Source organism: Meles meles, chromosome 2, assembly GCF_922984935.1.
Source record: "Meles meles chromosome 2, mMelMel3.1 paternal haplotype, whole genome shotgun sequence".
Classification (NCBI taxonomy): domain Eukaryota; kingdom Metazoa; phylum Chordata; class Mammalia; order Carnivora; family Mustelidae; genus Meles; species Meles meles.
The window spans coordinates 186596886-186622980 of NC_060067.1; the positions used below are offsets into that span (position 1 = coordinate 186596886).

The 26095-nt window shown below is 40.4% G+C and overlaps 1 protein-coding gene across 1 annotated transcript in view; it reads left to right on the forward strand.

The window, feature by feature from the left end:
- Nucleotides 1-16125: 16125 nt before the first annotated feature.
- Nucleotides 16126-26095, forward strand: part of MTMR7 (myotubularin related protein 7) — a 108149-nt gene continuing 98179 nt past the window's right edge. Inside the window, exon 1 of the mRNA XM_045997241.1 lies at nt 16126-16306. Coding sequence (XP_045853197.1) covers nt 16283-16306 — 24 coding nt within the window. The 5' untranslated portion in view covers nt 16126-16282. The remainder of the gene's footprint in view (nt 16307-26095) is intronic.

Consider the following 26095-nt stretch of genomic DNA (forward strand, 5'->3'; position numbering starts at 1 on the left):
TTTTCCAGGTTTGTGGGTCTTAGCTCAGGCTTCTGCTACTCAAAGGCTTTTTGGTTCTAGTGTATACTAGACCTCTTAAGTGTAAATGAAAGATGTTTTAATTCACTTGAGTAGTAGAGGAAAGGTAATGATAAAAGAAAATGTAAGGAGAGGGAAATTCAATTAATATTTCGAGTATTATTCACTACACTAATGTGCTCATTCAGATTGGTAGTACTATTGAGTGCTGTGACATTAAGCAACTGCAAAAATCCTTAAAAATGATCAGCATTATATATAATACTGGTCTGGTTGTTTTAGGTAGAAATAGAGAAAAAAGCTGAGTTGTAAGTCTAAGAGGACACACCATGGAAGAAAGGCAACAGGACCCCAGAGCCTGTGTTGATTTTCCTTCTCATCTAAAAATGTGCATAACTTTGGATTTTCATGAGGTATTGACTGTGGATTCAAGCCAATTTTATCTCACAGAGTGAGTATAACACAGCTGACATCTGGGTAAAGAGGAAATGGTCACTGAATGTTAGCTAATTGTGGTAGTAGTGATAGAAGTAGAAATCGTGGTGGTGGGAATGTTGTTGAAGCAGACGTCCTGGTGCCAACCATCTAAGGAGGGAACGAGACGAGACCAGCATGGTGGGTATTCCCTCAGCAGCACTGGTTCCAGTCCTAAGTGAGAGAAACTGAGACTGATATTCTAACCCACCTTGTATCTTGTAGAAATCGTTACCGACAATAAAAAGTGGTGTTCCAGAGGACCTCAAAAGGGTAATCGATCAATGTCTGCTTGCTGACCTTGCAAGCAGGTCGTGTCTCTGAGCATCTGTTTATTTGAATCACTACAGTTGAGTACTTTTGGATTGTCTGAAAGAGGATGTGATAAGTGTATTAATCAGGGTTCTCCTGAGAAACAGAACCAATAGGAGATATATATTACATATATCATATAGTAAATATGTATATAGTATATATATCCTATATACTTATGTGTGTATATATATATATAAAATTGTATTATCCTGTTATCCTATATATATTCTATATATGTTTTATGTCTATAAATCTATTTCTATATCTATACCTACCTACTCTTTACATTTATGTCTAGATCTAGATAGATTAGTTTTGAGGAATTGGCTCATGTGATTGTCAGAGCTGGCAAGTCCAAAATTTGCAGAGCAGGCCAGAAGGCTGTAAATTCCAGCAGGAGTAAATGTTGCATTCTTGACTGCAAAGTCTGGAGGCAGAATTCCTTCCTCTTCAGGGATCCCTGTCTTTTCTCCCAAGGCCTTCAACTGATTGGGTGAGGCCCACCCACATTATGGAAATAATCTGCTTTAATCAAAACCTACTTATGTAAATGTTAATCACATCTCAAAATTACCTTTGCAGCAACATCGAGACTGATTTTCACCAAACAACTTGTTAGTTGGCCTAGTTACAAACTTAACAAACTTAGCCTAGTTGACATATACAATTAACTGCCAAAATTAGGAGTTTTGCTTATATCTTCCTTAGAGACAAGGACAACGGGAAGCATAACTGCCGTAATAGTGTTTGCTCCCTATCAGTTTTGAGCACCAATGTAAAAATGGGTGAGCCCCAAACTAAAGAAACTTCATGAGAGATACTGTGGACTCTGGGCTCAAGCAGAGGCACTTTGTGGCTCAGGAAAATGTGGCCCAGAGTTGAGAAGAAAAGTATCCTCCCACCTCTGTGGGAAATCCAGTATGGCTCTGAGAAGTCAAAACAGCCTGGAGGTGTCAGGAAACAACTCTCTAGGCATGGATGTTCACCCACTCATTGAAGGCTTCAGTAGCAATGGATGAGGTACCCCCAGCTGGGGTTTTCATGACAGAGACTGGAGACCAGCTCGAGGAGAACAGGTGTTCCTGGGCGTATCTGAGCAAGTCTCTAGGAATGCCTTCACATGCCTGACGGGAACATTTCTGGAGACAGCAATTTCTGTCTGAGCAAGTGGAGACAATGAGCCAGTGGAAGACAAATCCATAGACTAGAAAAACTCAGAGACTTCTTGGTTATACTCTTGTTACTTTATAACAATGAATTCAACTAGTCTCAATATAAATTTTGAGGATTTCTTAAGAATTTTCACAGGTATTGCCATCCATATCTACCTACAAACTGTATGAACTCTACCTAATTATTAAAAACAAGTCTGCACAAAAAAAAATAAAAAAAATTTTAAAAAAAAGTCTGTGGCTCAGGCTGAGAAAAACCAGCTTCACTCGAGGTATACTGTGTAGTTGTATAAATGAGTGTATTAGCTTTGCACAAAATCTGGTTTTTGGTCAAACTGATGGAGCTGTCTGAAGGTCAGCTGACTTAGTTTAATGAACTTAAAAGAGTAAGTGAGCTGGTTTGGTGAACAAGAGCTTAAGACACGGGGTAAGATAATCATGAATTCAGATTTTGGCACCACCTTGACACTTCTGTGATTTGAATTAGTTGTTTAATGTTTAAGTTTTGTTTCTTCCTCTCCTTATAGGTCTGTTATGAGCTCTGGCATGCAGAAAGGAATCAATAAATAGTAGTGGTTAGTCTAATTACTTTTCTGCTTTGTCTATCACCAATTCCATGCTTTTCCCCTTCAACTTCAGCTGACATCTGTGAAAATAAGTGTGAATTCCCTACTACGGTTCTTAACCTGGATGGGCCTTTGGAACCAGGGGGCATTTGAGGATGGTTTGAGGGAGGGACTATTTTTGCTTGTCACTAGAGGGGTTCCACTGGCATTTGGTGTCCAGAGATCATATCCTGCAATACATATCCTGCAATTTGTGTGTCAATCTTGCACTCTGAATTAACTGTTCCACCCAAAATACCATTAGTGAGAAATGTAGCATGCCTCTCAACACAGTGAAATGAAGCAAAACTAAATTAAGCAAAAATAATTACACAAAGCACTCACTGTGAGCTTTGGGTTTAGAGTTTCCAATGATAAATGAAAGTTCATCTTTTTTTCTAAGCTGAAAAAGATGAAAATAAAGCCATTTTCCTGCGTAGTGTCTCTCATGTCATGGGAGAGACAAGTTGAGGAAAGTATTCATCTCAGTGGTACTATGCATACTTAGCTACAATCTGGTTTGTAGGAAATGACCCTTTTTGGTGCATGAACATTGTATGTGCGTGTGTGTGTGTGTGTATGTATTTTTTTAAAAAAGATTTTATTTATTTATTTGACAGACAGAGATCACAAGTAGGCAGAGAGGCAGGCAGAGAGAGAGGAAGGGAAGCAGGCTCCCTGCTGAGCAGAGAGCCCGATGCGGGGCTCGATCCCAGGACCCTGGGATCATGACCTGAGCTGAAGGCAGAGGCTTTAACCCACTGAGCCACCCAGGCGCCCCGTGTGTATGTATTTTTATAGCTTCTATTTATAGAGATAAATTTATATCAAAAGGTTTTTCACTCTCTGTAGTATTCTAGTCATTTGATATTAAATTTTTTCAGAAAAGGTATTGCTTGAAGGATGAGGTGAAGGAGTAAAGGTAATACCTTGACTAACAAATAACCTACATGGCTTGAAAACACTGTGCACTTTTATCTAGTCCATAATGATGACCCCCAATTTTCAGACTCTGAACTTCTACTGAGCAGGTGAACACACATTCAGAGGTGTCTCATGAAGTACTGGGCAGTCAACACACTACTTTAAGCTAAGCTGATTTCTTGTTTGTTTGTTTGTTTGTTTCCATAAGACTACTTGAATGGACTGTTTTATTACATCTTGCCATTATTATAAATAATTAGTAATAGGACGCCAATGACATGACAATTGTAGCAGATGTAAATAATTAGCCATGATCAGGCGTTTAGCTTTAGTTATAAACAAGTATTTTTGATCAAAGTCTGTCAGGTATGTATTAAATTATGAGGGAAATTTTTAAAAAATGTACAAAATGCTAGAAATAGATTGTTGAAGTTCACGACTGATAGTTGAAGTGTACTAATGGTGGCAATGGAAAAATCTTTAGACTTAAGGTCTGGGAATTAACATTGAAAACACTCCAGGGATCCAAAGGCTCAGGGAAGTTCCCAGAGCCGCTGTCGGCCCTATGGCTTGTGGCAGCTTCCTCTTCCAAAGCACAAAGCTTCAGGTGTCCAGTTTTCACGCAATAAATATTTTAATGCAGTCAGTGAACACTGCCACATTCTCCTGCTGGATCCTAGGCAATTTGTTTTCTAGTCGGCTTCTCCTCCTAACATTAAAACAAATGCTTCGTTTCATGTCAATGCCACCTCAGGTAACTTACCTAAGTGAATTGAGATATAAAATGACTTGTCTCTATGTATTTGCCCTATTTTTTGGTGTTTAGGGTATGTATTATGTATCCTTCAAAGAGACAAACAATATCAATTTATAGCACTACTGGGAATTTTGTAATTTTTTAATGTATTTTTTATTTATTTGAGAGAGAGGGAGAGAACATGCTTGCGCATGCAAGTGGGGGGAGGAGGAGAGGGAAAGGGAGAGAAAGAATCCCAAGGAGACTCCCCGCAGAGCAAGGAGCGCCACATGGGACTCTATCTCATGACCCCGAGGTCACGACCTGAGCCAAAACCAAGAGTTGGATGCTTAACTGACCGAGCCACCTAGGCACCCCACATTGTGTAACATTTTTAGGCTTTGTAGTGATGGAAGCTCTATTTTTACTTTCTTGTGAGTCTATTGTTCTGCTTTGGTTTTCAGGGATAGTGGACGTAAGAAGATGGGTCCCTAAGTAGAAGGTCACGGGGAGTCATTGTTTAGACATCTCCACCCCTCCCTTCTCTCTTGCATTCTTAATTCAAAACTTTTAGAGTTTAAGCAATGCTTTCAAAGCTGGACCAGGATATTGTTGGTTAAAATAGATTAAGCAGAGTTTTTCTCAACTTTCCCAAAAATAAATAAATAAATAAGTAGAACTATCTCTATTCAAACATCTCCCCCTATAAATTCTCTGTTTACTGTTCCCAAGACTAAAATGAATGAACAAATGCTCATTAATATTACCATAAAATTTTGGGGCACCTGGGTGGCTCAGTGGGTTAAAGCCTTTGCCTTCGGCTTAGTTCATGATTCCAGGGTCCTGGGATGGAGCCCCTCATTGGGCTCTCTGCTCAGCAGATATCCTGCTTCCCCCTCTCTCTCTGCCTGCCTCTCTGCCTACTTGTGATCTCTGTCTGTCAAATAAATAAATAAAAATCTTAAAAAAAATATTACCATAAAATTCAGGTATGGATGAACTGAAGCTATGAAGTGGATCTTTTATTGACACTTTATTGCATTGAGATATTCTACATATGACTGCAAAAACAGTCACATACATAGTTATATATATGTAACCTTATATCCTTTCAGAATATTGTTTCATAGTCTGCAAGACCGGGGACTCTCCAGATATTCTTTAACCTAGCAAGCAAAGTGAGAAAGAGTTGAGATACTGGTCCTCACAAGAAGTCACTTGTCCTCTCACTGAAGGCTGCCGGCATTACTATTCCTGGCTTGTGAGGTGCCCCCTTCTGTTTCTAAGGGAGGCCTGTTTCTAAACTGCATGGTCAAGCCATGATGTAGACATCATGTTAGAAATAGAAGCTCAATACAGTGTAAACATAATTAGTACCATTGTTGGTATCACCTTCTAAGGGATGGCCCAGAAATTTAGTCATTATTTGTGAAGACTCAGCACTACCCAGCCTACTTACCACATGACTTCTGGACTAGAATTTATTTATCAATCAGTCACTATCCAAGGAGACTCCCTGCAAAATGGTAGAATGATCCACAGACAAAACACTGAAAATAAACTTGATCTGTGGTTCTATCTGAAAATAATGGGATTCCTATCCTGTGCTGTGTTTGAGCTGTTTTGTGCAGTGGCGAGGCAGTCTGAAATGACTGCCAGATCTAAATGGGAACATAGATGGTTCTCAGCAAGGCAGGTACAGATCAAATCCTTGTTAGTTCATCATTTTGAACAAATCCACTGCTTTTGTTTACAAAAATATTCTCTCTGCCAAAGAAGAGAAGGATTTCCTTGCAGAGCCATCATTCAAAATTACTCATCATCTCCACAAGAAACTGTAAGGCGGCCCAAGAACAACTCTTACATTTGTTTATTAACAATCTTGAGTGGGCCTGGTTGTAAGTTCCCAGTTCATACACATTTTGCCAATATTTAGCATCTGTAGCTAAATAAAAAGAAGAGGGAGATTAAGGTCAGTTGTATTAATTATGTAAATCCCATGGCCCAAACATCAAAGGTGCATTTCAGATTTTTACTAAAAGTTAGAGATCAAAAAAATAGTTCCCTGAAAAAAAAAAGTTAGAGATCAATTAAGTCATTTTTACAGAACCTTGGCTTTAAAGCACCACAGAACATTCCTACAAACTTGAATGTACTTCATAGAAAATTTTTTTTTCTTTTTCTTTCTTTCTTTTTTTTTTTTTTTTTTTGTTGTAAAAACACACTGCCAAGATCCTGACAACTCAAGAGGGAGTACCCTCCTCTTCTCTTTTTCCAGCTCTTGTTTTACATTTGGGATTTTTGCTTTTATTGTTTCCTCATGGAGAACAAGCCTGCTTTTATCTGGAAAAAAGGATTACTTTTCAGAAAGATTATTTTTGAATTGAAATTTTAGGAAGTATATACTTAGAAGTTCTCTCAACTTCTTAATATCCAACTTATGTTTTGTTTTGAAAAAACAAACTAGAGCTTATTCTCCACAAAAATATTTGCTTTGAGTCATGACACTATGTCACAATTATCGATTATTGATTTGAAATGACCTTTTAAAAATCATGTTCTTTACAATTATGAAAATACGCACTATGAATATTTGTAAAATATTTTTTAAAATTTAAATTTTAGTTAACATATAGTGGAATATTGGTTTCAGTGGAATTCAGTGATTCATCACTTACAGACAACACCTAGTGCTCATCACAAGTGCCCTCCTTAATATCCATCACCCATCTAGCCCATCCCCCACCAACCTCCCTCCAACAACCCTTAGTCTGTTCTCTATCGTTAAGAGTCTCTTACGGCTCGTTTCCTCTCTCCTTTCTCCCCTTTCTCCCCACCCCTTCCCATATGTTCATCTGTTTTCTTTCTTAAATTCCACATATGAGTGAGATCATATGGTATTTTTCTTTCTCTGACTTATTTCACTTAGCATTATATGGTCTAGCTGCATCCACTCATTACAATAGCAAGATTTCAATTTTTTGATGGCTGAGCAATATTTCATTGCTCTTTATACATTCATCAGTTGGTAGACATTTGGGATCCCTCCACAGTTTGGCTATTGTTGATAATGCTGCTATAAACATCAGCATGCATGTATCCCTTAGAATCTGTATATTTGTAGCCTTTTGTAGCCTAAATACCTAATAGTGCATTTGCTGGATTGTGGGATATCCCTATTTTTAACTTTTTGAAGAACCTCCAAACAGTTGTCCATAATGGCTGCAACAGTTTTACAAAATATTTTTTAAAAATTAGGATCACCCACAAACCCACTACCCAGACGGAATTGCTATATCTGTATATTTCTTTTTCCCATTTTCTTTCTCTTTACTTTCACACATACACACACAGGCACACATGGATTTTGAAGCATAACTCAGATCATACTGTATATATAGTTTTGTAGCTGGTTTCTGGGCTTAAAGTTTTGCCTGAAGCATTTTTCTGTCATTAAGTATTCTTTGAAAAAAAAATTTAAAGCTCATACAGTATTTAATATATGGCCACACAACATTTTATTTAACACTTCTATTTATTCTTGTTATTTGTTGTTTCTAACGTTTCACCAATCAAAATGTGACCAGGAATTCTGGCTGGACTGGAACTGGGGCCCAGATGCTTCCAGACTGTTAGGTGAGGCAAATCTGGTCCCATAGGGGTCCATTGGAATATGATTTTTTTCCATAGGAGCTTAAGAGCTTCCTGAATTTACAAAAACTTGAACCTTAGACAGATATTTGCTAATGTCTGAAGAATTAGGGAAGCCTGTGATGCAGGCTGAGTACCAACCTACCCCACAAAGGCACCCAACTGAGTGTACAACTGAAAATGGGGTAAAAATGAAAAGTCATATCCCCCAACCACAGCAACCCTATTTCCTTCTGGATACTTTGGGCCCATCTCCATGGCTAATGACGTATCTCCTTTTTGTTTGCTTTTGGTTTAATGGCATGAGAAGCATCACAGCAATCTCAATTTCCATTTCAATAAAACCATTGTTGTGCCCCCCAGTGGAAGCATTTAGAGTCAGGAAGCAACAAATAGTAAGTGCTTGAAGAGGTTTCATAATAAGAGGTGCTATTCCCATTTCCACCCTTGGTTTTCTGGACTCATATAGTCTACCTATAGGAAACAGACTATAATACTGGAAATTCATTCAGAGCATATACTCCCTCATGTAGGATATCCCTCCACTATTTGAAGGTGCTTATCTTTTAGTTGGTGTCATAACAGAGTCTTTAATAGGTCATTCTATGAGTTTATGAGACGAACAGCTTCTGAGTAAATGCATTTATGACAAGACCAAGGACTCCCGTGGACTTTCACCCATTTCTTATTTTTGTGTAACACATTTTTTTTTCTTGTTTTGGTGCAAAGAGATATTTTGTGGGATAATGTGAGAGTGATTAAGCATGAAGTAAGCCCAATGATGAAGTGCTGACAGAGGTATTATGGGGAGGAAAGACTAATTCATATATTTTTTTTTTTTAAAGATTTTATTTATTTATTTGACAGAGAGAGAGAGAGATCACAAGTAGGCAGAGAGGCAGGCAGAGAGAGAGGAGGAAGCAGGCTCCCTGCAGAGCAGAGAGCCCGATGTGGGGCTCGATCCCAGGACCCTGAGATCATGACCTGAGCCGAAGGCAGCGGCTTAATCCACTGAGCCACCCAGGCGCCCCAAGACTAATTCATATTTAAAGTAAGTTTATTCTATCGAGAAAAAATACCTGCCCCTTCCATAGTGGGAGGGGTTCACTATAATCAACCTACCACAGGTGGCAGGCTGTGCCACTAGGGATGGTGTCCATAGGGTGATGAAAGGGAGGGGCTGAGCCTCGGTCTCTCCTGTGGGCAGACTGGGCGCCCAGCGTTGGTGGTACTCACATCAGACTTCAGTGAGGAAAGGCCACACTGCGGAATTCATATACAACCTTGATCCCTACCGTGACGGTCACTCATACAGGAGTCTGTACAGTGGGCTCTGCCGAGGCTGGGAAGGTCCTGAATGACTGACAACAAATGAAATGGATCATCCTGTCCATATAATTATTGACAATGTCACAGTGTCACTGAATCAGATGTCCTATAGTATTTATATAGAACAGTAATATTTTCATACTTTGGGCTCATTCTGAGACACCAGTCCATAAATATTTCCTTAGTTCTCATTGCCAGTCTTCATTTTTTTTTTTCAAGTTCCTGACATTTGAGCAAAGAATGTCTTAAACTGGCATAGATCTGTACACGTAGCATCTATCCTTCGAATCATATGGAGTTCCCAGGAAAACTGCACAGAGCTCTGCCCACTGGAACAAGTGCCCTCCCCTCCACCCTTTGTGGCTAGAGGCCTGGGGACTGGACAGGAAGTTACTGTTTTATGGGTACAGGGTTTCAGTGTCACAGATAAAGAGTTCTAGAAATGGATAGTAGTGATGCTTGCACAACAATGTGAATGCACTTAACACCACCGAACTGTACATTTAAAAATAGTTAAGATTGTAAATTTTGAGTTATGTATATTTTACCAGAATTAAAAATAAATGAAACTTTTAAAAATGAGCACAAAGGCACTGTAGTGGGCCATGCAAGGGACCACATATGGTTCCTCAACTGCAGCTTGCAGAGGCTCCCTACCAACCCCCATCTGCTGTGGCAGATGCCTTGAGCACGTCTGTATCTGCTGGGGTCAAAGGTCACCGCGTGGATGTGTTTCCACTACAACCCAAACCAGCTGGATGGCCCCACTTAGAGCTGGCAGGTCAGTGACAGGTTAGAGCAAGAAGTGTTCGGGGTGCAAAGGGAAGCAAGATGCCTTTCACACTGGAGAAGCCATTTCAACTTCTGGAAAGTTAAAGCTATGTCCCAGACTATGGCATCTCTCCGGAAACATCACTGAGGTGGCAGGCCCCTGAGTTTTCCTAGAACGTATGCCTACCCTCACACGTGAGTGCCTTGCTTGAGCATCTAGGGCACCTGCTATTTTCTGTTCATCGGGTCTAATCAGCATGACATTGTCAGCGCAGTAAGCCAGCGTGGTACTCCTGGGAGAGCGGACCAGTCAAGGTCTCCCGTGGCCAAGTTGTGACAGAGACGCATAGAAGCATGCTTCTAGATGAAAACAAACTGCTTATGACAATCTCTACTTATTGGAATGAAAAGACAAGAGCTATTTTGGAAGAGCTGCCTCTGGAGGGAAAACGGGAGTGCATTTTGAAACCTCAAAGAATTTGACAGATAGGGACCGGAGGAGCAAAGACATAGAGATAAGCCAGTACAAGATACAGAAAGTGATTGGTCCCCTAATTGACACATTCAAAAAAAGACCTGTAGAGCCCCTTAGTGCCAGAGACTTGCTCCGCTGAGTTTGTACAAGAGAAAGGCAGGACATGGGCAGGCCTGAAATGATGGAATAAGGAAATGGTGTTGAATTCGGAAGGCAGCTGGAAACCCCTTGAAGGCTTGTCAGCTGAAGAGGGCCATGACTGAAGTGGCTTTTTACAAAGAGGAATCCGGCAGCAGAGGAACCATGACGAAGCAGTGAGACTTGAATTAGAGTCATGACTGGAGATTCAAGGACGGTGGAGGGATCCACTGAAGAAATGCCTGCAGGGGAGGCACTCTCCATAGGTCTGCACATGGGGACCAGAGACAGGCATAAGCCAAAACAACCCGGAGGTTTTGAGCTTGAGTGATTGGGACCAACATGAGAAATTCTGAGGTCAATCAAGAGGTGGGTCTGGTATTAGGTAGACGGTAATAAAATAGCTGGTATCATTAAGCTGAAGCATCTTGAGGGCAGGGGCTCTAACTGCTCTGGTTCACCTTTTTATCCGCCGTTCTTGGCACAAGGTGAGCACTCGAAAAGTATTTATTGCAAAATATGTGCCCGATCTCATTGAATTGTCACACCCATCCTGAGAAGGAGGTTAATTATCTACTTTTTTTTGCAATTGATTATTATTTTTTTATTTTGAACCATTTAAGGCATGTAAAGATATAGTAGATACAATAAACATCCAAATATAGAGAGATCTACTCCTTAGCCTGAGACACAACGTAATACAGGTTTTATTATTATGCCCATCTTACAGCTGAGAAGCCTGAGGCCCAGAGTGTGTAGAAAACTGACTTAAGGTCACACAGCCTATACAGGCCAGGAAAATAGGCCTGTCCACCTCAAGAGCCCACATTCTCAACCACGTCCATTGTAGCACTGGTGAAACCTCTGGGTAGAAACGTAATACATGAGGCACAGAGAGAACTGAGGTCTAAAAATACTGATACGGGAATTATTCGCATCAAAGTGACAGTCAAAGGGATGGCCATGGAGAGGCAATACACAGTCCTAAGTGGTCCGAGGACAGACTTGGATTTGAGCCATGTGCCTTCTTGGAAGGAGAACAAAATGTAAGAGACTATTTTAAAACCTTGCCTGTTCACAGAGTAGGTGCTGTATTTATGAGCTCTCCAGTTTCCTTCTTAGTTCCTAGAGAAAGGGCAGAGCTGCCTGTCATCCACAGAGCTCTCACTCTCTTTACCTGGCACAGGGCGAGGCCAAAGAAGGCGTTGATAGTTTGCATCATCCAAGTGGATCAAAATCTGGAAGGGGAGGACGCTGTTTTTTTCGGCAGGTAGAACCCCCACTACAGCTCTGTTTCTGTTACACTGGGTATCTAATACATGTCTCTCTGAGACTGTGCCCTCCTCCACACATAACACGGACCATGGAGGTCTGATAGTGCTGAAGAGGACTGCATTGAGTTTGTAATCATTAACAATACTAACCCCTGAGGAAACATTTTTTTGGTTTTCACTGTCAAATCAGAAGTTTTAGTTGCCTCAGGAGAAATGTAAGTATTCCGGAAAAAAAAAAAAAAGTCTTGCAAGTATTGGTAAGTATCCAAATCTCCTCAGGCCACTGAAGATCACAAGATTTTGGGAAAGTTCCCAGTTAATATCAAGTTTTTGTTTAAAAATTCCTATAGCCATATTATTTACAATTAGAATATCTATGTGATAGAGATTTCTGAAGATGTTCCCCAGAAGTTTGGTAATATATAGTAGTGTACTTTAGGTCTTGGCATCTGACGTATGTCTTTAGAGCTCTTTAAGGATGTTTTCAACCCCCTTTAAAAATGCCAGACACACAGAAGATGGAGACAGGATATTATGCTGACTCTCTCTGTAATGTCAGGATAGGTTAGTCTAGGTATAAAACATAAACGCTTAAATCCCCGAGGCTTCATGCAACAACCATGACCACAAAAAAATGTGTTCTTTTCACTCAAAAGTATTGGCTGCGGCTCTTCAGAGTAACTGCTTTCTGCGTAACGACTTGGGCAAATAGTCTCTCTCTTCATTTCAATCTAATGCTGAATAGTTTCGCGTCTCAGTCACATCATACATTTAGCGTGAATTTTCCATCATAATTTTCTCTATAATCTTAAGATGTGATCCCCAAATATCAAGACAGGGAAGAAGGAGCACCTGGGAGGCTCAGTTGGTTAAGTGTCTGCCTTTTGATTTCAGCTCAGGTCAGGATCTCAGGGTCATGCGGTAGAGCCCTGCATGGGGCTCCATGCTCAGTGGGAGTCTTCTTGAGATTCCCTCTGTCCTCTTCCCTCGGCCCCACACCCTACTTGTGCATGCTCTGGTGCTCTAAAATAAATAAAGCTTAAAAAAAAAAAAAAGACAGGGCAGAGGAAGCTGAAAGACCTCACCCCCAAAATGATACATGTTACATCTCACAACCCACTGGACAGAAATAGCCACATGGCCCCAACCAACAGTAACAGGGTTGAAAAGTACAATCTCCTGTGTCCCCATGAAGAGAAGAATTAAATAATGATGCATACAGTCATATCTCCCATTTTTACAAGGTAAAAGCTCCTGAAAAATGAGACACTAATGATAAAATGAGGATAACTATATTGTGCCTTAGCAAGGGAAGAAGCAGACCAATGAACATGCAGGTCACTAGATCTTAACCCTACGGTCTGATATTTTGTTTGATGATGACCAGAGTTTTGCTCTTCTACTTATTTTCCATCAAGGACTCACGAATACTGGAGAAAAATCACCATTTGGCAACCCATTGGATAAAGGCTGATGTAGCACAAATCTAGGTGTTCATCCATCTGTAATTACATGGGGTTTTAAGAGTAAGTTTTTTTCTCCCTTTGTCACTTCTTGGTTCTGGGGCCAGATGGAGAGATTTCTGCTTCTTGAAGACTCACAGATACAGCATTCACCCAAATTTCCCATAGTTAGTTCTAGACACACCAAATATCAAACTTCAAGAACTAAGTCTATGATACCCATCATTTCCTGTATACTTAATATGGAAAATGCAGGAAGTGAATCAATCTCCCTGAGGCTCCTTTTGGCATTTCCGCATGCCCTGTTGCCATCTTTGTTGGTCTACTTTTCATTTCCTCGGTGTTGTCTGCGTCACTGTTATGGAACTTGGAATCCTTCTCCCCTAAATCTCCTTTCAGTCTCCCAGCTTCTGCTACAGCAACTTGCGTATGACCATTAGTTAATTAATGTTAATTTTTTTTTTAAGTTTTTATTTTAATTCCAGGTAGTTTAACATAGTGTTATATTAGTTTCAAGTGTACAATGTAGGGATTCAACACTTCCATACAACACCTGGTGCTTATCGCAACAGGTGCACTCCTTAATCCCCATTACCTGTTTCACCCATCCCCCCCACCCACCTCCCCTCTGGTAACCATTGCTTTGTTCTCTACAGTCAAGAGGCTGTTCCTTGGTTTGTCTCTCTCTTTTTCCCCCCCTTTCCTCACTGTTTTGTTTTTTTAATTCTACATATGAGTGAAATCATATGGTATTTGTCTTTCTCTGATTGACTGATTTCACTTAACATAATACTCTAACACCATCCATGTCAGTGCAATTAATGTCAATGTTTCTTAAATAAATGAGTGGCTAGTTTCTTTTTTTGCCCTACTAAGAATCAGCATAGTTAGCATTTCAATGATGTACTCTACATTCCCTGAAGTCATTGCCCTCTAACCCTTTCTGCTTTGTTCAATCTCTTCTGCTGCACTGAGTGGTGGTTCAGAGAAGCAGTGAAACTTGGAGATATGAGGCAGTGTAAGAAGAAAGGGCTGAGTGGCTGGCAAGGGTCAACACAGTTTGTGATCTAATGATCTGAATACTCGCTGGGGCTGAGGGACAAGTTGGGGAGGTTGGGTTCTTCCGAGAATTGTTAGAGCAAACTAAAATGTCTACTTACAGAGATTCCTTTCCCTGTTATTTTATTTATAAATTTTTATAAATACAAATTTATAAATTTATTAATCTTAACATAGCTTGTTCTATGCTAATTAATCCCAGTAATTTGAATGTAATTTTTGACTCATTTTAACCTAATGCTGATTTTATAGCTATGATAATAGAAGATGCATTTTTGAACTAATCTGGAAAATTTTTCTTAAAATTAGAGCATTTATATAATTCAGATTTATGTCTTTTCACGTAACAGTTGGTGTTGTGGGTGCTTAAAAAAAACTATGCTAATATGAAGGTAAGTGGTATGCAAAAATTACTCACCAGGTAAACTCTTGATTTCCATACCAGTAGAGGGATAGAAGAGCCCTGAAATCACATAATTCCAAGATTATTATCCCATTCAGAATGCAAACCCCAACACAAATACAGGATTCCTAGTACTTATGGACTTGGAGATGGAAGCTCCCTTTAAGATCATTTAGGCAGATGAGGGGGCTGAGGCCAGTGAATTGGGATGAGAATGCTCCTGACTCTATTCCTGGTGTTCTTAAGGTCGAAATTATACCCTGGATCAGTTTTGTCAAATGCAAACATCAGTATATTGCTCTTGTTTTAATTGTCTCCCAGGACAGTAGGAGGTTGAAATGCTACAAAATATGTGAAAAAGATCTGGAAATTTTAAAATAAATGTAACACCCTATTGATTAAACAGTTATCTAGAAAGCTGCATTGTGCCTACCATGCACTTAACAACAAGAGCTAAAAAAACAGAATCTCTACAATTAAAGAATTTACAATCCAATTAGAAAGAGAGATGAATAAAAGCTAGGAAAAAATTGAATGGATATTATTCTAAGAACTATGTACAGTCTTGTGAAATTTTAGTTATAATGGAAGGTTGTGCACTTAAGGTTGCAAGAAAAAAAGGTTGGGGGAGGTGGTGGTGGCATTTCTTCTCAGGCTTTGCCCCCACAGCGAGATATTAACAATAGCAACGACTACTCTTAATATCATGAATAGAAAAATGACACCTTATCATGGATGTTTTGTATCTTTACTTCCTAGTCCAGTTAGAGCTAAGTGAAGATGGCAGATGAGCACCCAACACGGTGCCAAAGGAAGGCATCTCTTCCAACAGTTAAGTGGCAGGTTGATGTGAGATTTCTGACTTAATAAAACACCTCCCAAGGCTCTAACACTGTTGCTATTATTGCCACCCTTATCCCAAATGCTATGCCAGCTGCTCACGTACTCAAACATACAGACATAGCCTCCTAGGCCGTCCAGGATCCGGAGTGCAAGTGGCAGCCTTTTTCCTGCCCCACCCTCAAGTCCTACCTATCCTGGGACGCTCTGGAAGGAAGCCCATCAATGGGCGGTGCGGAGCTGCGCGTACTCCCCAGCAATCCTCCAAGAGGCCACACCCAACACAAGGCCCCCATTGTGTCTTGGGGAACAGTAGCGTCACAGTATTACGCTGGCTGCCCCTCTTAAAAAGGAGCCAGCGGCTCTCGGCGACCCTAGCCAGGACTGGGCCGGGCGGCCGCACGCACGGCAGGTGGCAGGAACACGGGGGCGCGCGCGCTCTAAGGCCGCGCTGGCGCCCCGGGCCCGCACGCCGGCCTCCCGCGGGCGCCGCCGCACCTGGAGGCGGAGCCAAGCCCTGTGGCCCGCCCGCTCCTGGGCGCGAAGCCCCCTCCCCGCGCCCCTCCCGCCGCGCTGCAGAGGGCGCAGGTGCGTGAGGCCGCGCCTGCCCAGGACCTTGCAGACGTGGGCCCACCATGGAGCACATCCGCACGCCCAAGGTTGGTGGCACGGGCGCGGGCGGAAGAGGGAGAGCGGGAGCTGGAGGAGGGATGCTGAGCCCGCGGGAGGCCCGGTTTTCCTGCGGGGCGCTGGCCGAGCCAGCATCGCGAACCAGGGAGGAGGAGGCAGGGCTCGAGCATCTCCCGGTTCGCTGTGAGGCTGGTCTTTCTCTTGCTGCCTGATAGGCCTAGCTTTGGCTGTTGCGGATCTAACCTCTTGTCCTTGAGAGCGCGCACTGGACACAAGGGTGGATGGAAGGAACCCCAATTGTCCGTTGAGTAATAGGGCTGCTGATAAGCTGATAAACGCTCCCTTCTGGTCTGGTACTAGGTTGCTGCCGCTGCTCCCCCACTCCCTGACTGCGCCCCCCCCCCCGCCCCATTTTCTGTTGGCTGCTCTGAGCAGTTGAAAGAGAAAAAGCCTTCCTGATGACAGGTGCAAGGGAAGGAGTTCCGTGCAGGTGGACTGAATCGGGCACTCCGGAAGCTTGTTGAATCTAAGGGTTCAGACCCACACGGCTCACCCTGTAGCCTCCCCATCCTCAGGCTATCAGCTGCAATGGACCTTACACAGAGCAGATGATCAATATTTGGTGTGGGGTGAACGTTATTCTCAGTCCTTCCATCTTCTTGCCGTTTCCACCAGTTTTCGTTCATTGAGAAGGGTGCCGCTTTCGGATTCATCCACTGGTGTGTTTGAAAACAGCACCAGCTTTTGCCACTCAACAAAAGCGGCTGGTGCCTGGTCCTTCCAGATAAATGATACTGGAATCGTTGACGGCTGCACCAAACTTTCCCACTCATAGTTGCACTACTAATATAATTTAGAGTGAAAACAGTGATCAGCATTCGTGTCTGACAAAAACCCTAAACTAGTGAAAGAGGGTATTTCAAGCCAGTTGGCTGTCTTTCGTTACTACCACCATAGCTCCTTGTGTTTCCAGGATGATCTCAGGTTCAAAGTCTAGGCCCTTGGTAGAGTTACGTCAAAGCTGGGTCCGTGTGGTCAGAATTCAGGGGGCTCCACTCGTTTCGTGCAAGGGGGGAGAGGGAGGGCATCGCTTTGTTATAAGTCCAGTAAGAATTCATTCCTAAATTCTAGAATGGTTCCTAAGCACCTCTTTGTAGGAGCAGCTTTACAATGATCTCAGGTCAGTGGAAGAATAAATCTTTTAGTTTGCTAGATAGTGTCAGTTCCAATAGTTAATTTAAGTTGTATTGATTTTGCACTATGGAATTAAATTGTTGCTTTACTATTGGGAAATTGTAAACATAGAAGAGAGTGCCCTAAACCACAAGGTAGGCGGCTCAGAGCTTTCAGGATGTAAGTGGTGCTAAATAATTTATTCCGGAATGACAAATTTAACTCATGGATTCCCTTCGTCCTTGCCAAGGACATCTTTCCTTTGTCATGGTAAAGGGGGCCCTTTATAAAAATGATATCTGATGTGAAGGTCAATAGCAAGGGTGATAGAGTGACATGATACCATAGAATATGAATGTGGCCTTTTCTAATCTATGTTCAAACTCTGTACAAAGCCATGTGTGTAAACCTGAGCAGCAAACAATATTCTACTTATTCTTATAATTGGTTTTTGTGAACACCCTCTGAGCAATTTAGTACCTCAAATCAGAAATCCCCTTCTATTAGGAAATGGAAAAAATGGGGGGAAATGGAGAATCGTCTGAAATGGCATTGGATTGAGGGTTATTAATATTTAGGATAATGCAGGTGGAAAAAATTAAATACAGAGATTGGGTGGATCAGATTAATTTACTCATTAATATCATTTCACAAGCCTTTGAGAACCTTTCATGAGTGAGGCTCTGTTAGGTTCTGGGATCTTGAAGCCTCAGGGAACTCCTTGTCTGGAAGGGAAGCCAGTTCTTTTTTTTTTTTTTTAAATTTTATTTATTTATTTGACAGAGAGAGAGAGAGATCACAAGTAGGCAGAGAGGCAGGCAGAGAGAGAGGGGAAGCAGACTCCCTGCTGAGCAGAGATCCCAATGTGGGGCTGGATCCCAGGATCCTGGGATCATGACCTGAGCTGAAGGCAGAGACTTTAAACCACTGAGCCACCCAGGCGCCCCGGGGAGGCAGTTCTAAGTCTGGACAGAGATATATACAAGACACAGTGGATGGAGGAGAGGATGGATGAGAATGAGCTCAAACATAAAGGGTGGGAAGTCTTCTTAAAGAAGAGTAGAGTCTTGGGAGACAAACCATAAGAGACTCTTAATCTCAGGAGACAAACTGAGTGTTGCTGGGGGTTTGGAGGGTAGGGATAGGGTGGCTGGGTGATGGACATCGGGGAGGGTATGTGCTTTGGTGAGTGCCGTGAAATGTGTTAAGCCTGATGATTCACAGACCTGTACCCTGGGGCAAATAATACATTATATGTTAATAAAAATAATTTTAAACAAACATACAAACAAACAGACAAAAAAGAAGAGTAGAGTCCTAATGTATAAGGAGTCAAGGAGGACCAGGAGCACTTAAAACAGTTCTCTTGCAAATTGTGTCCTTACGATGAATTGTAAGATATCATTACAACCTCAAAGACGCTGAAACCTTATGAGTGATAAGGATGGAAATGATGGAGTGATTGCTTGAGGCTAAACAACATCTCTTTTCATTTTGCATTTTTAGGTGCAAAACTAATTTTCACAGTATAAATGAAAAATAGAACACAGCTACTTACAGAGTATGTGTTGCGAAGTGTATCATTATTAGTGATTCTATTCATCCTTCTAATTTGTTTCCAGTATGCTCTGGGGGAACTGGATAGGTAGTTTGCCTTCGATTTTATGATTCTTGGGCTATAAGGATATATAAGGTCTTGGGCTATAAGGATATTCACAAATTTTGTTTTTCTGATCCACTGTGGGTTTGAAGAGATTATTTACCATGTAGATAGCAGGCTTTTACTTTTAGAGGAAAAGAAGTGCACACATGTATGCGTATGTAATGTACAGTTGCTTTGCTGCTACAATGAAAGTCATTCATTTACTCTTTAGAAGCTGTATGATATCCGTCACAGCCTCTGTGTTCCGCTTCTGTCTCTGGAGTGCAGTTTGAGACAGATGCACATGAATAATCTGGAATACTTTGCACATATTTCTTTCTGTGTGTGTGTGCGTGTTTAACTGAAGCCTTTATCCGAACATATGTTAAGCAGGGTGTTTCTCTCTCAGAATGGTTCCTTTATAGAAAAGAAATGTTCTAAGGATAAGCTAGTTTGTAGTTGGGTCAAAGTGAGGACACCAACCATTACCTGCACTCATCATAGTGAACTTTTGGGTTTTTATTTCTCTATCTGGATTTCTTTTTTAACCAGTCCGAAAGCTTGGTAGAAAGAAAATACCCTGCGAGAAGTGGGTTCAGTTGTATAAAAAGACTGCAGGACTCCTGGACATAGCTTGAAGTGTTTTGTAGGATTTGTTTTGGTACTGGACTGAAGCTAATGTGCCTAGGATCCTGGCTAAGTAATCTCTACTTTTTATGCTTTGATCTTTCTGGAAGGCTTTTTTTCCCCCCACATCACTAAATTTTAGTTGTAAAATAGAATATGTGATGACTCCCAAACTGCAAAAATGACCTTGAAAATGTCTTCTTTTTCCACCTCATCCCCCTCGTCTGAGCCATTACTGGACTAGCCTACTAACTGGTAACTGTACTCTTCACTTTTCTCTAACTAACCCCTTCGGCACAGGGGGAGCCTGGGGATGCTTTTAAGGCACAAGTTGATCATGTTACCTGTCCGCTGAAATTCTTGGATGTGTTCCTCCCCCCCCACCTTTTTTTTTTTGTCTTTATTTTTTAAGATTTATTTATTTTAGAGAGAGAGTGTAAGGGCAGGGTGATTGACGGAGAGGAAGAGAATACCTCAAGCAGACTCTGTGCTGAGTGCAGAGCCTTACATAGGGCTCAATCTCACAGCTCTGAGATCATGACTTGAGCTGAAAGCAGGAGTCAGATGTCCTCTGGGTGGTTTCCCTTTGTACCTAGTATATAAAGTGAGAATGCTCAGAGTGGCTGTAAGGCCCTGGATAGACCAACCCCTCTTCACTTCCCCAGCCTCATTCTGTGACAGTCGTTTTCTTATTTACTACCCTCTGGTCACAACTAGCTTTCACGTGTTTCTCTAATTTGAGTTCTTTTCTGCCCCAGGACTTTTGCACTGCCATTACATCTGGGGGATAGACTCTTAGCCTCAGACCAGGCTAAAACTCATCTCTCTAGTTACACTAGATAGAAATTCCTCAGAGTGGTTGTTGCCCAGTTCCTCCTCTGAGTCAGGTTTACCTGTTATATTGTATCACCAAATGTAATATTTTACCTTAGGCTCCTTAATACAAGTTTAAGATTTATTTGAGTCCTTGGTTAATGTCCAGCTCCCATACTAGACTAGGAGCCCTATGAAGGTGAGGACCATGTCTTATTCACTCTAACACAGTTTCTGGCCCAAATAAGCATCAGGAAATAAATTAACAATTTAATTTGTTATTGAATAATAACAAATTGAACAAATAACAATTGAATAATAGGAGTGAGTTATTCTTGGTTTCAGTTCTTCTGTTTTTCTTATTTGCTTTAGTGAACCAAGCCTTATGTGTTGTACCCGTGACTAGGAATAGTATTGTGAATCCTCTAATAGATTTAGTGTTGAATACTCATAGTGGTCAATATATTATGTCATATGTATTTTTTATATATATATATATATATATAATGTCATATGTATTTTATATATATATTATATATATATATAATATATATATATATAAAATGTATTTTGTGATTATATGTAGTTTTAATGAGCTAGAATCCAAATTAACATGAAATTCACCATTTCAGTCATTTTATACAATTCAGTGTTTGTTAGTGCATTTACAATGTTGTACAACCATCACCAGTCTCTAATTCAGAACATTTCATCACCCACAAAAGAAACCCAGTGCCGGTTAGTAGTCAGTCTTTATTCCCCCATGCCAACCACCAATCTGCTTTTGGTCTCTGTTAGGCTTGCCTAATTGTGGGCATCTCATATCATAATCTAAGATATGGCCTTTTGAGACTTCTTTCGTTTAGCATAATATTTCTGGGTTCATCCAAGTTGTAGCATGTAATGATACTTCCTTCCCTTTTATGCAGGATGATATTCCACTACGTGCTGCTTATCCATTCAACAGCTGATGGGCATTTGGGTTGTTCCCACTATTGATTATTATGCATAGTGCTGCTACAAACACTCCTATACTTGTTTGTGTGTGTCAAAATAATTTTTTTTATTTGCATATAGTTGACTCACAATGTTACCTTAGTTTCAGGTGTACTACTTGGCGACTTGACAAGTTTATACATTATTCTATATTCGCCCCAGATGTGGCTACCATCTGTCCCATTTCATGGCTGTTACACATCATTGACTGTATTCTTTATGCTCCTTTATTCCCATGATTTACTCATTCCATAACTGGAGACCTGTATCTCCCTCTCCCCTTCACTCATTTTGCCCAATCCTCACCCCCCTGAAAATAAGTATTTAGTTCTCTTAGATATATCCCTAGAAGTGGAATTATGCGGTCATATAGTAAGTCTCTGTTACTTTTTTGGGGAAGCTATGATTACATATTATGTATGATATTACTAAAACCTTCTTCATGTGATTCCAACACTGCAGAATGACAGGTATGGTATAGAGAACTAGATACTTTGGAAACAATTGTTTAGCTGGTATGAATAGATAGATTTGCATCAAAAGGGAATATGGAATTTTTTTTTCCCATTTTATTTATTTTTTCAGCGTAACAGTATTCATTCTTTTTGCACAACACCCAGTGCTCCATGCAAAACGTGCCCTCCCCATTACCCACCACCTGTTCCCCCAACCTCCTACCCCTGACCCTTCAAAACCCTCAGGTTGCCCTAACCTCCCACCCCTGACCCTTCAAAACCCTCAGGTTGTTTTTCAGAGTCCATAGTCTCTTATGGTTCGCCTCCCCTCCCCAATGTCCATAGCCCGCTCCCCCTCTCCCAATCCCACCTCCCCCCAGCAACCCCCAGTTTGTTTTGTGAGATTAAGAGTGATTTATGGTTTGTCTCCCTCCCAATCCCATCTTGTTTCATTTATTCTTCTCCTATCCCCCTAACCTCCCATGTTGCTTCTCCATGTCCTCATATCAGGGAGATCATATGATAGTTGTCTTTCTCCGATTGACTTATTTCACTAAGCATGGTACGCTCTAGTTCCATCCACGTCGTCGCAAATGGCAAGATTTCATTTCTTTTGATGGCTGCATAGTATTCCATTGTGTATATATACCACATCTTCTTGATCCATTCATCTGTTGATGGACATCTAGGTTCTTTCCATAGTCTGGCTATTGTAGACATTGCTGCTATAAACATTCGGGTACACGTGCCCCTTCGGATCACTATGTTTGTATCTTTAGGGTAAATACCCAGTAGTGCAATTGCTGGGTCATAGGGTAGTTCTATTTTCAACATTTTGAGGAACCTCCATGCTGTTTTCCAGAGTGGTTGCACCAGCTTGCATTCCCACCAACAGTGGAGGAGGGTTCCCCTTTCTCCACATCCTCTCCAGCATCTGTCATTTCCTGACTTGTTAATTGTAGCCAGGGAATATGGAATTTAATAGTTAAACATTAAAGCAATTTCTTAGGAAACCAACCCAGTGAACATGAAGTTATATTTCTATCATTCCAAATTCAGTTCTGATTTGTGACAGTGATCCTTTTTACATAGTTATAGTGTGTTTTTTATCCCTTACTGAACTTTTGCCCACTGTTATTTTGTATATATATTTGTATCTATATATATATAATATTCAGAATTTATTCACCTATTTATTGTTTTAATGAGTGCATATTATTCATGTGGCTATAGTTTGTGTAACCTGTCTCCATTATTATGGATTTGGATTTTGAGCCTCTTTGAAAATCCCTGGTATAGTTTTCTTAATATATATTGTCCAGACTAGAAAGCTTTTAGAGTAGGAACAATCTTAGGGTATCACATGATATCTTTCAGTATTTGAAAGAGTCTCATATGGCCCATTGTTTAGGCAAATTCTTTATAGTCTCAGCAGGAACAAAGGGTAGAGATGGCAGAGAAGAAGATCTTGCTTGATAATAGGGAGGTTGTTTCCCACAATTACACCTGTTTGTATAAAAGAAATTAGTTTATCTTTTAATGGAATAGAGGCATCTAAACAAGTGACTCGGCAGTAAAGATATGGAGGTATTTCAGGCATCTGAGAAGAGAATGGACTAGAATCATGTGTTTTTTGTTTTGTTTTTTAATCGAAGTTACTTGGCATACGGGATTATCAGTTTCAGGTGTACAACATAGGGATTCAATGTCTACATAATTATAAAACTATCACCATGATAAGCCTACTCACCATCTGTCACCCTACATGGTTATTACCATATTATTGACTGCTCCCTGTGCTGTACTTTACATCCTTATGACTTATTTATTTTATAACTGGAAATTTGTACCTCTTAGCCTGCTTCGCCTACTTTGTCCACCCACCATTCCTCCCCTCTGGAAACTACTCATTTGTCCTCTGTACTTATGAGTATGTTTGAATATGTTTCTACTTTATTTGTTTGTTTGTTTTTAGATTCCGCATGTAAGTGAAATCATACAGTGTTTGTCTTTCTCTGTCTGACTTACTTCACTTAGCATAATATCATACCTCTAGGTCTATATTCATGTGGTGGCAAATGCAAGATTTCATCCTTTTTTATGATGGAATGATAGTCCATTTCATAAATATGCCAAATATTTTTTATCTGTTCATCTGTTGAAGACTCTCAGGTTGCTTCCATATCTTGGTCATTGTAAGTAGTGCTTCAATATACATCTATCTTTTTGAATCAGCATTTTTGTTTCCTTTGGGTAGATACCCAGTAGTGGAATTGCCGCATCATGCGATAATTCTATTTTTAATTTTTTGAAGATCCTCCATAATATTTTCCACAGTGGTGGCACCAGTTGTCATTCCCACCAACAGTGAATGGGGATTTCCTTTTCTCTACACCCTTGCCAACATTTGTTATTTCTTATCTATTTGATACTAGCTCTGCTGACAGGTGTGGGCTGATACCTCTTTGTGGTGGTGATTTTCCTTTCCCTGATGGTTAGTGATGTAGAGCATCTTGTCACATGTCTGTTGGCCATCTGTATGTCTTTTTGGAAAATGTCTGTTCAGCTCCTGTGCCGATTTTTTTTCAAAGATTTTATTTATTTATTTGACAGAGAGAGAAATCACAAGTAGGGAGAGCAGCAGGCAGAGAGAGAGGGGGAAGCTGGCTCCCCACCAAGCAGAGAGCCCGATGCAGGGCTCGATCTCAGGACCCTGGAATCATGACCTGAGCCGAAGGCAGAGGCTTAACCCACTGAGCCATCCAGGCTCCCCTCCTCTACCCATTTTTAAAATGGATTGTTGTGGGGTTTCTTACAGTCACGTTGTATGAGTTCTTTATATAATTTATATATTAGTCCTTTATCAGATGTATCATTAGCAGATATTTTCTTTTGTTTAGTAGGTTGTCTTTTTATGTTGTTGATGGTTTCCTTTGCTGTGGAAAAAAAGCTTTTTAGTTTGATGTAGCCCTATTTGTTTATTTTTGTTTTTGTATATTTTTGCCCTTCTCTGTGAAGATAGATCCAAAAAAATATTACTAAGACCAATGCCGTTGAAGTTACTGCCTGTGTTATGTTTTATGAGCTTTATGTTTTTAGGTCTTTTATATAAGTCTTTAATCCATATTGAGTTTCTCTTAGTATCTGATGTAAGAGAGTGGTCCAGTTTCATTCTTTTGCATGTAGGAGTCCACTTTCTCCAGTACCATTTATTGAAGACACCGTCTTTCCCCTGTTGTGTGTTCTTGCCTCCTTTGTTTTAGATTAATTGACCATATAAATGTGGGTTTATTTCCGGGCTCTGTTCTGTTCCATTGATTTATGTGTCTGTTTTAGTGCCAGTACCATACCGTTTTGATTAGTATAGGTTGTAGCATAGTTTGAAATCTGGAGCTTAATACCTCCAGTTTTGTTCTTTCTCAAAATTGCTTTGGTTATTTGGGGTCTTTTGTGATTTCATACAAATTTTAGGTTTATTTATTTTAGTTCTGTGAAATATACCATTGGTATTTTGATAGGGATTGCACTGAATCTGTTGATTGCTTTAAGTGGTATGGACATTTCAACAATATTGATTCTTCCAGTCCATGAGAACAATATATCTTTCCATTTATTTCTGTTTTCTTCGATTTCTTTCATCCATGTCTTCTAGTTTTCAGACTGTAAGTCTTTAACCTCCTTAAAGGAGGTTACCTTTATTTCTAGATATTTCATTCTTTTTGATGGAATCATAAATGGGATTGTTTTCTTAATTTATCTTTCTGATGGTTTGTTATTAGTGTGTAGATTTATTAGCAACAGATTTCTGGGTATTAATTTTGTGTCCTGCAACTTTACTGAATTTGTTTGTTCTAATAGTTTTTTTTTACGGTGTCTTTAGAGCTTTCTATATCATTTTGTTGGCAAATAGTGACAGTTTTACTTCTTCCTTATCCACTTAGATGACTCATTTCTTTTGCTTGTCTGATTACTGGGGCTAAGATTTTCAGTACTGTGTTGAATAAAAGTGGTGGGAGTGAGCATCTTTGCTTTGTTCCTCATCTTAGAAGAAAAGCTTTCAGCTTTTCACTGTTGAGTATGATAGTGGGTTTGTCATATATGGTATTTATTAT